Raw genomic sequence first — 16,650 nt, 5'->3', positions numbered from 1 at the left:
TGCTTACGGAATGCAGGTGGCTTCAGAATTTCCATGGGTTTTTTGTCTTCTTTTTTCACAAGAAAGAGCATTCCCCATGGCTACACACACAGACATCGGATTTAAAAATAGCCAAGTTCCACCTCAACTGAGGGGGAGTGAAAGACAGAAGACAGATGTATTGGCTGCCAGCTAGACTTGACATCCACTTTTTCTTTCCTCACCCTGGCAGCCAGCAGTTACACACATGTGCACAGGTAAGGTCCTTGGTGGCAAAGAACACTGTGTCTGCCTCCTCAGTTCCCTGACTGCTGCACCTCAGCCATGTGTGCCTGGAAGCTGCTTGAGCCCACGCACCCTATTTAGTACACCAGGCATGAATAAAAATCAGCAAGCTCCTCTTATTTCTCCTGCTTAATTCACAAACTACTCACTAGTCATTTACATGTGTGAATTGTCACTGAGTCACAGAGGTTACCATTCACATCACTGTTTCTGGCTTGTTTCATTAACTGCTTCCATACCTGTCCCACTCTCCATGGCTCCAAGCTGCATAACAAAGTTTTCTGCAGGTGGATGATCTGTTCTATTTGCAGACCCTGGACTGGGTCCATTTAAGGTGATCAGCTGCTGTCAAGGAGCCAGGCCTTGGTCTCCTTAATTTCCCCCTACTCAGGCAGTGGGAGATTTCTCCTCTTTTGAGATTTCTCCTCTTCCCCCTAAATGGCTATAATCCACCCACTATTTATGCTTTCAACCACATGCATTCATTGAAAACATAAGGCACTGCTGCCCACATATTAAACACTATTCTTCATGTACTCATTAGCAGCAGAAGCCACTGTAGTACAGCAAACTCGGCTAATTTATTTGCAAACATGTTCACAGTTTTTACATGTCTTTATGCTTTTACTTAAATTGCATGGCTCACAGAGAACTCTTTGCCATGGGAAATTATGGATGCTGAAAGTTTACATGAATTAAAAAAGCAACTTGACAAATTCATAGAAGAAAAGTTGCTCCAGTGCAGTAAACTGCAATTAAATGGATCTCAGTATCACTACTGAGGCAGTATCCCTCTTGGTTTATGTTATTCTCACAGGTTTTCTGTTCTGTTATTCTCACAAGGTATTTTTGGTCTATTTCAATGTGTCCACATCACCCACTGTGGCCGTTCTTGAGTTCTTACATGTGTTTTCTGTGATTTTAGTGTGATGTGATTTCTATAACTCCTGTCCCAGGAGCATCCAGGCTGCATTAGGATCTTCTAGGCACACTGGAAAGCATGGTATGTATTTCTTGTTCCGTATTCAGACCTTGGCATGCTGAGCATGTGAGCATGCTAGCCTCATTTTGGGGACTAGGGTTATGGACAGGGAAAATGGGAAATATAACAGACCAGAACCACCTTAAAAGTAAGGTGGGCTTAGTCTCTTCTGCATAGTGGCAAAGGCATTCAAACCTTTTCAGTTTAACAAAAAGAATAGTGCAGAATTGATACGGCCACTACTAATGAATCCTGACCTAAGAAGGACTGGCAGATGTCTGAGTTTACTCAGGCATGTCTTCTCTTTCTGCCTGAAATGTTTGCCCAGGTGGAATTTTCCCATTTGTCCAAAATTTCCAGACATCTGACCGGAGCAGCAGCAATAGCTCTAGCTAGGCTCTGCTTGACTGGAAAGTCCAAGTTAATAACTGGTGCACACAGGCGTATCAGCTGCACAGCACACATGCACACACATCTGTTTACAAAATCTCTACCTAAACCTGATAATATGGTAACAGACAACCCTTAATCCAGGGTGCCCTGGTATAACAAATTCCCACAGCTGAATGATGAAAGTGTGCATGCTCATCTTTCTTTCATCTGTTTTTAACAGTGGAAAGAAATGGTCAGTGGAATAGCTTACCAAGGATCTTAGTGAGCCCTCCACCATCACCAACGTTTAGATCAAGCACAAATATAATTTCTGAAAAATGCACCCTCTATCATGCAGGGAATGGACAGGGAAGTCATGTGGCCTTCAACCTGCGGTGAGATGCTCACAGTGGTTCCATTTAAAAAGTACACATCATCTTCCACCTCCTGAGACACCTGCACCTCATTAGAACTAGAATATTAACTAAAATTGCAAGGATGGTCTTTGGAGATGTGAAGACAACATGGCAGTGAAGGTGCTGAACACCCTGATGGTGGCACCTGGATCTTTTCAGTAGCATCTAGAGCTTCACCTTAATGTCGCAGCTCATCAAGTCTGACAGTCAAAGGGAAAGACTGGAACCAAATCAGGAACCAAGGGATGTGAGCCAAAGGTAGCAACTAGGTAAAGAGAACCAAGATTTTGTCCAAACCCCATTGATTTCACCCATAATCTAGCTTGGAGACTACTGGTTTAAACATAGCAGCCAGTCCCAGAGACAGTCACGCTTACATTTGCAAGGGAGCAGCTGAGAGGGCCTGCCTGTCCAGCCAATGCTGGCAGGCCTCACCCAGTGTGGCCTTGCATCCAGACCTGGTGGCCCTGGTCCCTCTGTTCATGGCCCAGTAGGGAAAACTATTTTTTCATATTCTCCAGTTGCAAGATGTTCCTGCCAGCAGCCTCAAAGCTCCCCACCCATTATTAAAACAGCCTGAGTTTCACTGCCTAGAGGAAGTAAAGATGACCAAAAGTAAGCAAAAGCGGAACAAAAAAAATATCACCCTAACATGCAAGACAACCACGAGCAAAGGCACTGAGCTATATCCAGCACAGATTTTTCAAAAGGACAAGGATTTTCATGGCTCAGCGTTCTAATTTGTTTGACCGTTTATTTCCAAGGAACACATCCAAGAGTGACAAGCTCCATTTATTTCAATGGGCAGCATATGCCAGCAATGTGAATGGCGTATGCTATAAAAGAGAATGGATGTTCTCAAGCATCCTGGAAAGCTGTCCTTTCGACAGATAGAGGACATGTCAGTAATGGAAGTGCAGCTCTGCTCTGACAATCAATGCCATAAAAGCGGTCTTGTGCTTCCCATATTTGATGTCTCCCCATGGCAGCTCTGCAAGATTTGCTCAGGCTGCAAGTGAAAAATGATTTTCCTAATTCCTGGCCCAGCTTTGGAGGGCTCAGCTGGGTTCTTTCTGTCTTCTGCTTTTCCGGGACAGAAGAACACCTCCCTGGGCAAATGGCTTCTCCAGGGTCTTAGTGCTGCACCCCTGCAGGCTTTTTGTGGGTTTGTGCCAACCCAGGCTATTATCTTAAATTACACGACCTCCAAATGATCATGTGACACAAATATGAAATGTCCACACAAGAAAATTGGACCTTTCCATAAAATACCATCACAGGGCACCACTGTTTTCAGTCTTGTCTCTTCTGACTACACCCTGAAGACAATCTTCCTCTGAATCTTGCTTTTCCAAAGCCCAATCTCCTGAAAAATCCTGTGAGTCTTGGTCACAGAATGAGCACTGTGTCTCACTTGATTGAGCACTGCCTCTCACTTGATGTTTGGTGGCCTGTGACATGTTTCTCTAAGTCTCATAGTAGTGTGCAGCTTTTATTCACTATCATTAATGAATTAACTAATAGTTGTTGCATTCTAGGTCTTATCTAGTGAGCAGTTCTGGATCATAACGTTTTATTGGCTTGTCAGCAAGCCCTGAAAGTCAAATAAGAGTGATTTTCTTCTTGCTTTTCAGTGAGAGGATCCTTACAAAGGTGGGATGTGGTTTTCTTTGATACTGGAACTTTCTCTCACCACCTTTCATTCTCATTAAACTTAAGAGGCTTCAGGGAAGGAGAGAGGAGTCATGTGAGCTGCAATGCCATCCACAGGAAATCAGCTCCACCTCTATGCCTTCAGCCCTGGGAGAAACATCTAAAGACAGATAAAGAAGAATAGATGCTCATGGCTCCCTTTCAGCCTTCAGTCTGACAAAATCTAATTCCAGATTCTCCTCCAGGAGATGCCTGTCCAGTTGTGCTTCAAGATTCACTATCATGGATTTAGTCTGCAGTAGTGCCACAGCCATACAACACCCCTGGATGTCCACTGTACCAACTGGAGACCCTTGTTATGCCTCAGTTTCTGCTCTTCACTCTCTCTTCCTCAGGTGCAGCTTGGAGGATGCAGTTTCACCTTTTACAGAGAAGCCAAACCAATGCTATTCATGTCATTGAGGTCACTTTTGGTACCATTTGGGAGTTTCAGTTTGTCTTGATGTCATTGAGTGGCTTAGTGAAGAGAACAACCCTGCCATTACTTTTTCTGGTGATACAAATCATAAGGTCTATGCAGCTTCCATTGAGACGATACTGATTCCCAACATGCCCATGTACACTTGTATCAGGCTATATTCTAGCAAAAAAGACACGGAGATCTTGAGGAAGAGCTTTAGTCATCCCTCCTTTGCCAAAATAGAACTGTTGGTTTCCATCAACTACATTTTTCCTCCAGGATTTCTAATAATTTCTGAGGACCTACCTGTCCGGGCCAGTTGGCCCCAGAAATATTGAGCTCTGGAAACCAACCTCTTCGTCCAAATATGATCAGTGGGAGCCAGGAGATCTCTCCACTGGGAGAATTTGGCCCTGCTCTGGGGCTTTGTCTGCTTGGAGAAATGCCAGGCCAGCAGATTCCAGCATTTCTGACTGGCTTACTAGAGCTGGAGATACGGAAGCTACACTCTGGCTCTTCCAGTTGATGTGAGAAGACTGGTGGTGTCCCAGCAGGGCTGTTTGGGTAGATGCCTTACAAGGCCAAGACAGGGTGTGAACCTCTACATGTTCACATGGAGCAGAGCAGTGGGGTAATCAGAACACAGTGTAAACAGCACTACATGAGGTTTCAGAAACGTCCACTCATAACTGAAGGGTGTTGAGCAGCAACTGCTTGGTCTCTTCCTGGAAATTAAAAATAAAAAGCAAACCATGTGATGACAGCATCTGCTGCAGAGAGCAGGATGGCTTGCATGAATTATCATCTTCCTGGCTGTCATTTATGGCAGCCTTAGCCAGCTACTTGTTCCATCACCTGCAGCTTCTGTGGGCTGAGGCCTCAGTCTTATACCTTGTGGAGTACTGCAAGCCAGAGCCACCAGCCCCAAGCCACAGATGAGTAAAGAGCTAGAGAAGATCTCCTTCACAGCTTGCTCATTGAAGTGTGGGACAGTGGTCATTTGGTGGAATGTGGCTTTGGATCTTGCAATCTGGAGCACAGTGAACTTGAACTGCTCCAATCCTGACCTCCAAAGACCTCCTGTGAATGTTACCCAAGAGTAGTGGTCGATGAGGATGTGCCACAGATTCAGTGATTTGCATACCCCAATCTTCTTGATGGGGTAACTGAGATTTTGATTACTATTGTTCATGGTGGAAAAGGGGCTTACTGAGTCCCTGTGCCTAGGAGCTAAAACAGCCCCTCTGAACAACAGCGTAATCCTCCTTTCCATGCAGACCTTGCAGGTACCTCACAGTGATGCCTCTCTGCTCCCCTCAAGCCCAGCAGGAAGCTTTCTGCAGATATAGGAAGCTCCTTGTCAGGGCTGGCAGACAGGTGGGCTAAGGACACACATGTTTCACACCCTCCCACCCAGACACTGCACTGTATTTTTATGCTCTGGCTTTCACTGTGAGTCTTCAGCAGGCATGTCCCATGGCAGCCAAGGATCACCTAGCCAAGGATCTTTAGAAGACCCTGTGGGTTGATGTTGGATGTCCATGAACCCTGTGATGGTGTGTGGAGTCAGAACACCTACAAAAGGTAACAGCCTCCCACTGCTTTGGAGACCTGTTGTGGTCTGGGGAAGTGGAAAACACTCCCGTATTTCCCTAGGAGAAATGTCCATGAGGATCCTCTTGCAGGCATTTTTTTTTTTTTTTTTTTTTTTTTTTTTTTTTTTTTTTTTTTTTTTTGCTAGTGGGCCAGGTGACATGCAGGGAGGTTATAAACTTTGCCAGAATAGATATAACTTTTAAAGAGATTGGCAAGACCCAAAATCATTCAGACATGTTTCTCACTCTTATTAAGGCCCTTTAAATCATACGAAAAGCAGAACCTCACCCCATTCAGAGATCTCCCCCCTGGGTGCATGTGTTACTTGATGAACCACAGAGACCCTGGTACTGTTTCCCTGTCACCTTGCCACCCAGGAAGACAAAAGGCTCTGGTGAGGCCAGTCACCTACAGAGCTGCCAGTGAGCAGCAGAACAAGCTCTGCTCTGTGCAGGAGAGCCCTGCCTCACCCACCCCTCCTGCTGCCCCGCTCTGGAGAGAGCTCTGGAGAGAGAGACTGTCAGCAGAGGCTCCTAGCAGAGGAAAGTCCCCAGGGAGGAAGATGATTACACTGAGAAAAGTGGTTGTGGCCCTTATTTGTTGGGATCTGCAGGGAGGGATGTAGTGAAAAGGGGATCAAAGTGGAAAAGTGTCTATAAGCTGGAAAGGCCAGTGGGGCAAGGTGGCAGCAAGAGGAGTCACCCCAGTCACCCGTGTCCCCTGGCTCCATCACAAAGGGGCCTGGCTCCATCCAGCTTTCCATGAGCAAGAAAAACCACAGACTCGTGGCTGGCTGCTTTGCCTTACTGTCTGTGTGCCAAAGAGGGGAGGCAGGGAGCACAGGGACTGAGGGGAGGGGGTGTGCTTTTTGACCTCCTGTCTCCAACAGAGCTGTGCCTTCCATGCACTGGGATTTGGGGCAGGTGGGAGACAGAGAAAGCCTGGGGAGGACCAAAATAAATGCACTAGAAACAGTCTGACGATTTTCCACACGCTCTGTGTACATGATGCAAACTGATGTTTAAAGCTTATTTATTAGCTTGCATGTGAAATGCCAGCGGTGTTTTTCTAGATCAGTGGGTATCCAATATTTTGAGGGGGAGCAAGGGACATGGACAGGACAGGAGAGGACAGGACATGACACGATGGCGGTGAGAGTGTCCATGGCTCGAGACTGTATATCCAGAGGCTAGGGTTTATTTCACGGGCTGCTCTCGACTGTTATAATTTGTGGCACAGATTCAGTGAGAATCTGATCTGCTGAAAATATTTGGGCTGTGAAAACTCCCACACTGTGACAGATGTCAAGTCCAATTAAGTGACTCGTGTCTAGGTTTCTGTCCAATAGGCTTTCCCATTAAATATCAATTTAAGAGGGAAAAAATGCCGTCCCCTTTTCTCCCAGCCTTTATCTCTTCCGACCATCTCTGTGCTAAACCCTTTAGTACCAGTAGCGGATCCGAGAGCATCTCCTCTCTGTCTGTCTGTGTCGCCCCTGCCACCTTCCGCACCCCTCCTTGGCTGCTTTGCCACTCCTGGAGGGGTGGGAGGAGGAACATTACTTTCTTTTTGTGCGTGTGAGCGTGCCTTTTCCTGCACCGACGTTGTCTCTCGCAGCCACTCCGAACCCGCAACGAGATTTTCGTATATTTTGTTTCGTGGCGTTTTTTTTGTTTGTTTTGGGTTGTTTTTTTGGTGTGGTGGTTTGGTTTTTGGTTTTGTTTTTTTGTTGCTGTTGGGTTTTGTGGGTTTTGGGGTTTTGGTTTTTTTTTTTTTTTGGGGGGGGGGTTGTTGGGTTGTTTGGTTCTTTCTTTTTTTTTTTTCTTTTTTTTTTCTTTTTTTTTTCCCCCACCAGCTTTCGCATTTCTTTCTTTATTCTCACTGGAGAGATGCAGAAGGAGTTAGGAAGCTCAGGGACGGATGGGGGTTTCGTTTATCTTTTTTTTTCCCCTCGTCGCCGACTCTTGAAGAACCAGAAGAAAAACTAAACCAAACACAGATTTTCCGACGGCGTCTTCCCCTCCTGCTCCTCTCCGCCGGACAGCTGAATTAACAAAACCGCACCTTAACCCCAACCTCCTCCCCCCCACCCCCAAAAAAAAAAAAAAAAAAAATTATATATATATACATACAGAGAGAGAGAGAGAGAAAGAGAGAAGAAAGGAGGGAGCGACGCATTGTTATCCAGACCCTCGGAGGAACAAAGCCGGCAGTGCCGCGCCGGGCTCCGCGCAGCGGGTACCGCGCCCCGGGAGCTACGGACGGCCCGGCCCGGGAGCGGCGAGGGCGGGCTGAGGCTCGGCGGGCCGCCGCGGGGAAGGAGAGAAGGCCGAGAGGGACGGGAGAGAGGGCATAATCCCGGCTGGTGCTATCGCCGCATCCCTTTTGTTATCTATCGCGATCGAGGAAGAGGAGGAAGAAGGAGAGCGAGGGAGACGGCACTGTCCAGCGAAATTTCTACCAACACCCCCCATCAAAACTGACTTGCAGCAGCTGCCCCGAATTAACGGGCGAAGGCAGACTTTGATGGGGGAAAAGCTTTTTTTCTCCCCTGATGCATCGTAAGTAACTTAAGTTGTCATTTATACTCCGCAAACAAACACGGCTATAGTATCCCCCATCTCTGGAGCGCTGGAGGCCGCGGCGAGGGATGAGAGCTGCCTTTCCCCATCCGAGCAGGACACTTCTCCGCTCGTAATTAACTTGATTTGATTTTGATATTTTCAATTTTTCCATGCTCCGCTCCCGGAGGATCATTTGAACTGTAAAGGAATCGCCGAGGGGGCGAGGGAACCTGGAGACAGAGGCTGTCCGAACGACTCCACCGAGGTAAGCAGCCTTAACAATATATCCCTTTTCCAGGTAGCACAGGAATGGGTTTACAGAAATAAGGAAAAAAGAATAAAATATTTTTTTAAAAAAGCCTCTTTCCGGCTCGGCTCTCCAAAACCCACCGTCTGGATAAACCCAAGCCGAAAGGGGAAATTCAACACAGACCGCAGGGAAACCTTTAAGCAACTTTCTCCAGGAACAACCTTTGCAATTGCCCGTTTTCATAAAAACGCCGAGCAAATCCTCCCTCATTTGGTGTGCTTTCGCATAACTCCCCTCCCTTGAATCTCAGCTGAAAGGTGAATTCCCTTTTCATTTTTTTTTCCCCTCAAAAAATCCCTAATACCTGATCTGCTCCCTGGCCAGGTTATTATTCCCTACCCCTGCCTTGTGGGCCTGACTAACGTTCCATCTTAAAAATAGGAGGGAAAGCGTTTCCGATGGACCTGGCAAGCGGCAGCCCTTTTCCAAGAAAGCAAGATTTCCTCCTGTCCCTTTCCCCAGGCCTTTCCCTCTGTGCGCCCGGCGGGGGGTAGTCCCGGCCCCCGGCCACGCGTGCCCCGCGTCTCGCCCCGTGGTGGGAGGCTGGGCTCTACCGTGCAGGGTAAGAGTTCCTCCTGCCCGTCGTTTCATGTCTCATTATTATTACTATTATTATTATTACTTTTAAATCATTTTTTTCCAACCTGGTCTGAGACCCAAGGGGGGACTTCCCTGGAAACTACGTGAAAATACTTGGAGATCTGAATTCGGGGGAAGGGGAGAGGCGATGCACCGTCCTCCCTCATGCTCACTTTCCACCCTCGCTCGACACCCCAGTCCTACACACACACACACACACACACATTTGTGTCCAAGGTTATTCACTACTTGCCTGATGTATTGTTTTATTACATGCCGGCATGTCCACGGACGCGCTCGGGTTTGTATTGCTGTCTACATGACAGATGGTGCTCTGTGAGGCCGCAAGAAGATACGATTCAATTTTCTTTTGAAAGGCACGTCCGCATTTATTTATTTATTTACACCTCCCACCCTCCCCCTCTTTTCGCGCAGGGAGGGGAGAGGAGGGAAAATTTAAAGGAATGGGAAACTTTGGCCGCTGCTTTGGTTTCTTTTTGAATCCCACGTTTAAAAAAAAAAAAAAAAAAAAAAAAAAAAGAGGTTCTCCAAACACTCCCATTTGATTACTGTCAAGTCGCTATCCGCACAATTAGCAATGGGAAAGGAAAAAAAGGAAAAAAAAAAACCAAAAACAGAAAGAAGGAAAAAAAAAAGGATGTGAGGACGTGTGTGAACTCAGCAGATAAATCGGATCCCCGTAGTTTTAACTGGGGAAAGAAATTTCCCTGCTGGCCTTGTTAGGTTTGGGAAGGCTTGAGCTGTACTTTTAAAAGCATCATGTCTGTATCTCGGATCCCAGACATCGTTACCAAAAGAGAAATGGTTAGGAAATACGAGATTAAATTTTGGGGAAAAAAACCCCAGCCAAACAAAAAAACGATCTGATATTAAGACACTGAGTATTAGCTTGTTTGAAGAAAGAAAGAAACAAACAAACAAAAAAACACCAAAAACCCCCACAAACCAACAAAACTAAATCAACATATTCTTTTATTCTTTCCGGCCCTATTCCTACACCCAAGCAAGTGTGGGGAATAACGGAGGAAGAATATTCATTTGAAGCTGCCTCCAAACGCTAGAAACAGGATGACAGACGACAGGGCATCATCCATCCCCAGGATCGCTCCCAGTAGCGCATCCTGAAGGAGCAGCGATCCCCGCTGCCCGTCCGGCTCTCCCGGTGCCCCGGCCGGGTGGAGCGGGGCTGCGGGGACCGACATTTCCCTTGTCCCTGTCCCTGTGCCCCCTCCCACCCCCCCCGAGCCAGCGGCAGTAGCGGGTTTGGGGCGCTGACCCGCTTTCTCTGCTTCTCTGTCCCGGGAAGGCTCCTCCGCCCCCTCCAAGATGATGCTCAGCCCGGACCAAGCTGTTGACTCCGACCACCCCTCCTCGGCGCCCTCCGACCCGGAGTCCCTGGGGGGAGCGGACGCCCAGGCGCTCAGCTGCTGCGCCTCCGACCCGGAGCCCGCCGAAGGCGGCGGGGGCGGTGGGGAGAACCGGGGAGGGGGGGGCGGCGACGGCCGTGTCGGGGTCCGTCCCGGGTTGCACCCCCCGCCGCTGAGCCGGGAGGAGAAACGCCGTCGCCGCCGCGCCACGGCCAAGTACCGCTCGGCCCACGCCACGCGTGAGCGGATTCGGGTAGAGGCCTTCAACCTGGCCTTCGCCGAGCTGCGCAAGCTGCTGCCCACTCTGCCCCCCGACAAGAAGCTCTCCAAGATCGAGATCCTGCGCCTGGCCATCTGCTACATCTCCTATCTCAACCACGTCCTGGATGTCTAGGGCCGGACGGACGCCCGCAGCACCGGGACATCCCCCTCCCTGTCCCCCCAGGTCCGGCGGGCAGGGCAGAGGCGTGCAGCGCCTGCCCCGGGGCGGAAGGGATGGGGCGGGGGCAAGGGGGCAGCCCCCCCCGCATCCCCTGTCCCCTCTCCCCCGGGGGTTCTCCCGCACGGTCGCGGTGCGACTCGTTTTGGTTTTTTTTCCCGAGAGAAATGTTAAAACTGGATTGTTTCTTCAGGCTGTCAAGTGCCCCTTTATATATATCCAAAAACATCTACTTGTGACCTTAAACGTGTGACCTATGGGTGCAGTTAAAAATAACTATTTTTTATTTATGGTAGAAGGAGTTGACAATTTATTTTTTTCAAGATTTATTTATTTTTCAGAGTGGTGGCAATTTTACTTTGGGTACTTTGTGCCAATTGGTTTATATAGTCGGGTGTTTACACTTTTCTCCTGTGGAACATTATGTTTAACTTTATGAGTGTTTGTTGGAATCAATACAATGTTCCTTTAACCTGTTTTTTAAAGTTTATTTTTCCCCTCCAATTATATTGCACTTGTGTAAGACAAACCTCCCCTTCCTCCCTGTTTATAAGTATATTTTATATATATCAAGGCATTTGTTCTTGACCCTTTTTGTGTGTGTGTGTGTGAGATCGACAACCACTAGCACTTAACTAGGAGAGTTTTTTTTAAAACTTGTTGTTATTCTGATCTATAGTTATGTCTGAAAAGTACTTTGCAAATCGTTTATAAGGGAAGTAGTTTCTTTGTGGGTGTATATGTGTGTGTGCATATACATGCATGTGTGTGGGAGTGTGCGTGGGTGTGTATGTGTGGTATATTTTTAGGAAAGGACATTTTTCCTAAAAAAAAAAAGAGAAAAAAGAAGAAAAAAGAAAAAAAAAAAAAAAAAAAAAAAAAAAAAAAAAAAAAAAAGAAAAGAAAAGAAAAGTAAATCCAGGACTGCTTTCCTTTGTGACAACCAAAAAAATTCTATAGCCTGAAAATGTTTCATGTTCTTTGCTGTGAAACTCTTAAAACAAGAAGCGCATTTTAGGAACAGAAGAGAAAAAGAAAGAAACACATCTGCTATCCAAAGATTTTAGTCTTTTTCAGGGTTTTTTTGTGTGTCTCTGTTGCTTTATATAATGCAATATTTTGTAGTGAAAATAGATAAATCTGGTTTCTATCTGATGCGTTTTTCATATCTCTCATGAATGGTGAGCTGTTTTGCATATAAATAAAAGTATCAAATAAAAGCTGTTTTTTCCTAATTATTTTCCCTTGCTGGTCTTTCTATAAGATGGAGGTGCAAATAAAGGTTGCAAAGTCTCTTCAAGTCGCATGTGAGAAAGCTCCAACAGGTTACCTGGGGAGCCTCAGCCTGCAGCACCTCCAGCACCTTTCCCCTGCTCAGGCTGCCCACATGTGGGGGGATCACAGGGCCTTTACTTCCACTTTTTCCTTCTCGTGACTGTCATCTGGTCGTGTGTTTCAAAGTTCATGCTGTAAAATCCAATCCCACTCTTGCAATCACCTGCTTTGCCACCTCGTTCTTCGATAGGTCTGATTTTGCAACCAAAATGTATGTGTTTTGCCATGCCTGAGAATGCTGGGGTTTTTTTCTTGTTTAAATTCAGATTTGATGCTGGTCTGGTCAGGTTCAGTTCACAGAATCTAAGTAAAAATGTTGGGCCCTTTCCCTATTTTTTAAAACCTCCACCATGCTCCTTTATATAAGGCTTCACTGCCAGTGCTTGCCATTGGCAGCATTGCACAGATGCATACTCAATAGTAGGCACATTATTACCTGAGTAACACGAGACCTCTGTGCCATCTCATTTATTAAATCCTTCCCTTGTTTACCACAAGGGGTTAATTTCACCTATAATCTGAATATTGCCATTGACTCGGGTGGCTGCGTTGTCCATTGTTGCTTGCTGGAGAGATAAAACCCTCCCCCTCCTCCCATTTTTATGGCTGACACTTTGCACAGTGGTTTAATTAAGTGTGGGCTTGACCAGCTGAAAAGCTCCATGCAGAAAGCCTGTCAGAGAGGCTGTTAATTCCACTTTCTACCAGTGCATGCTTCCTACATCCCAAGGGAGCACATGCAAGGTTGGTAGCATAATGCACAGTTTTTGTATCCTGCATCTTTTGGGGCTGGAATAACTCTACCAACTTTGGAGCTGGTTTTCTTTGGGACAGGTTTGTTGCTTCTATCAACACTGGTTCAAGTTTGATGCTAATTGCCTGAGCAATATTATAAATCCTGCCATCCAACCAGCCTTCCTGCTACCAACATTTGGGAGGGCTTAGTTAATAAAAAGACTGGTATCTCAAATATGAAGGCATATTTTTAGGGAAGAGAGTGCTCTGTATTATCTTACTGTAAAGTACATTGTCTGCAGTCACTGGCAGTCAGTTCAAGCCCACAGAATGTGGGATAAGGAGGTGTGAACTCAGTGTGCCCCTGGATGCCCTTCCCCCTTTTGGGGGTGTTGGAAATATATCAGGTCACAGGTTGCCAGATGCTCAAGGTAGATCCCTGCAGGGAGGTTTGCTGAGGACCCAGAAGCAGTTATTAGCCCAGGGTCCTGATGCCCTGGCCACAGTACCGTGTGCCCAAGTGATGAGCCAATGAGTCTCCTGTGTTGTGAGCACAGAAGAACATAGTTTGGAGTTGTCTGAGAACAGCTCAAGTTTTGAATTATTCCAAGATTTGGAATATTCCCTGGGACATTCCATTCCTAGCACCTCTTGGGACATCGGATGGCCTGTGTGCACTCAGGGCAGGAAGGGCTTTGCTTTTGGTGGTACCCACAGGATCAAGGCTCAAGTTGAACCTGCAAAAGGAACAGAGCAGAAGGGGCCCTAAAGGCCTGAAGGGGCCTTTTCTTCCAAAGGTTTATCTGTCTTCTATGTACAAGCCCTGTCTCATTTCCATCTGCTCACAACATTAATTATATTCTCTCACCACCGTGACACCAACTCAACCACTTCTATTTTTCCTGCTGGCATCAAGAAGGAAACCCATTCTCATCTAGCAGCTGATGACTTGAAAACAAATTGTAGGTTTTGTTCCCCCATCCCACTCCTTTTTTATTCTTGAGAAAGATCTGTGTAGGATGTACAAGTTACAAGGCCAATGCAATAAAAAGGCTGAATGGCTAAATGCTCAAAATGTGGATTTATGAAGATCAGGTAAACAACTTTAACGCCATCTCATTGCAGATTTGCATTAGATAGCAATAAAGTCTAATTATATCATCAAAGTTACTTTGCCTACATCTAAGTTCCCTAAGCAATACAGGAATGAATGACCTTGAATGGCAATGTTATAGGAAGAAGGGGGTGGAACTGCTCAGTGGAAGTTTATATAATGAACAGTCAATCCAGCAACTGGCAGAACAGAAAGGCAGTGTTAGTATTTTCTGTTTTGTTACGACTAAAGCTAAATGAAGGCTACATGTACATACTGTTCATTCACATTTAAAGAGGAGCTCATCCTACACACCATGAAAGAAAAAGCATGCACAAAGACAGGGAAGGCAGAACACTACCTCTGGACCTTCAGCTTAGACTAAAAGAGGTGCTTTAAACCTCACTCATTCCGAATTATAAAATAAAGCATGGAAACCTCCAGCATTCACAGGGAGGAAGTACCTCTGATGGACAGATCTAGAATACCCCAGTATAAGCAATATCCAGCACTCCCTTAGCATAGGGTGGTAACACCCATAATGACATTTGCAGGCCTGTATGAACGTACATGGACATGGGGTGCAATACACATTCACATCAGCATCATTAGGAAATGGAATTTAATGCATTCACCTGAATATGGGAAATGGATCCTGACCCTGACAGAGTGGATGAGGACAGACAGCAAGACAAAAGCGACTTCTACAAAGAGAGGTACTGATTTCCACGGGACTGTACAGCTAGGGGGGAACTGTTTCTGTGAGTAGAATGTACTTTCCTAAGAGATCAAAGGATCTAGAGTGCAAAATATTCCAAAATAGAGACCTGCATTACTTAGGTATGCATATTAGATATGCAATATACTGGCTTTCAGGGGTGGATATACAAATAGAAGGATTTCTAGCTACAGAGCTTCACTGACCAGCACAGTGCATGGTACACATGCATTCAGGATCACACTACTCACCAGCCACAAAGCAGTGCAAGTCTGCTTGCAACAGAGAGGGGTTGGGCCAAGTAGGATGTTACAACTAATACCTAAAGAAGAGAAATTCAGAGAGTCTCGGAAGTGATTTGATCTCTGTGATGTATTTCTAGAAAAGAATGTGTACATATATTAGAGAGAGTGATTGTGAGGGGGACACTGTATATGTAATCGAATAAGGAAATTGATCTCCATTATGCAGCCGTGAAGAAATACCAGTGATATTCTATCTATTCATGTATCTGTCCATCTAGCCATCCTGTAACCTAATTAACCCAGTCCTTTTAGGGTGAATAAATGTGTTCTAATATCAGCCATTATTTTTCAGTCCTCTCAATTTATTCTCCAGGGTGGGCAGATCAATAACTGCAATAGCGACCGACCCAAAAGGAAAAGGCAGTCTCCTGGCACTTCTTATTTACTTCTTCAGAGGCGATTTTGTTTTTCCTGCCTCTTCCCCTGGTGGCAGATTTTGCCTTTCCTGCCCAGAATGGCTGTGTTGCTTTATTCTGGGCTCTGTTTGCATGTGGGCTTCAGATTCGTCTTTGGCTCCTTGCACGGTTTGGGATGAGACCCTCCTGTCCCCAGAGAGGGGGGCAGGTGTTGCTCCAGTCGAGCGAATGGAACCAAATTACAGGACCGTCTGTCGCCTCCTCTGGGAGCCGGTGGAGGGAGGGGAGGAAGGGGAGGGGAGCAGGATGCTGAACGACAGAAAAGAAAGGCAGAACATCACACTGATGCTGATAAGAGCTTGAAAACATGAGTCACCCCAGCCCACAGCCCCACCCAAAACCAGGCAGCAGCCACCTGAAAGAGAAATGTCAGGAGCAGAGACAGAAATAAATTGAGTCACTGGGCTAGAATAACTTGGGCTTAAAATGAAAGAGAGCTCAGAGCCTGTCCACTTTCAAACACACAAGAGAAGGAACAAAGTTGGGCCGGCTAACGCTGCTGTTTTCTCAGCTCCCCACTGTGTGCTTTGATGTCCCCTCCTCTGTTCCCCCAAAGAAGGCTCCTCTGTCCACTGCTGCTCTGCGCCAGCTCCTCATAGCCCAGCACTGCAAGCAGCTCCTCACCTCCCCTCCTTCCTCCCTTCCCTCCCTCTGGATGCTCCTTCTGGCCTCCTCACAACCATCCTGCCCCTCAGGGTCCCCAGGAGTGGCAAAGAGGTTCTACTCTGCTGCCACTGCGAGCCCAAGCCCAGGTCCTTGCTCCCATGGGGAGTTGCTTGGTGCTCCAGCTCAAGGACAGAGGGACAGGGTTGGTCTCTTGCTGCCTCTTTTATCTGTGTAGACTTTTTCACCCAGTCAGTCTGAGAGAGGAGCTGATGTTACAGAAGGTGCACTCTTCTCACTCCTAACCTGCTGCTTCAGACACTTTTAGAAATTTAATTTAATACAACTCTTTCCACTCTCCTTCCTTTTTTTCAGTGCTTTTTCCTCCCAAGCTCTTGGAGAGGCAGGGCACAGAGTGACTT

The 16,650-nt window shown here is 46.6% G+C and overlaps 1 protein-coding gene across 1 annotated transcript; it reads left to right on the top strand.

Annotated features, from left to right (window-relative positions):
• Window positions 1-8,323: 8,323 nt before the first annotated feature.
• Window positions 8,324-11,073, top strand: NHLH2 (nescient helix-loop-helix 2). Its single transcript, XM_071760363.1, has 2 exons — window positions 8,324-8,572; window positions 10,524-11,073. Exon 2 carries the CDS (start codon window positions 10,544-10,546, stop codon window positions 10,976-10,978), a length of 435 nt encoding a protein of 144 aa, XP_071616464.1. The 5' UTR covers window positions 8,324-8,572; window positions 10,524-10,543; the 3' UTR covers window positions 10,979-11,073.
• The last annotated feature ends 5,577 nt before the right edge of the window (window positions 11,074-16,650 follow it).

Source organism: Heliangelus exortis, chromosome 1, assembly GCF_036169615.1.
Source record: "Heliangelus exortis chromosome 1, bHelExo1.hap1, whole genome shotgun sequence".
NCBI classification, from domain to species: Eukaryota; Metazoa; Chordata; class Aves; order Apodiformes; family Trochilidae; genus Heliangelus; species Heliangelus exortis.
Note: the sequence above shows the minus strand (reverse complement) of the source record. Positions and strands in the feature narration are given on the sequence as shown.

What these genes read in the sequence shown, in the direction of transcription:
- NHLH2 (XM_071760363.1), top strand. Translation starts at nt 10,544, where the DNA reads ATGATGCTCAGCCCGGACCAAGCTGTTGACTCCGACCACCCCTCCTCG.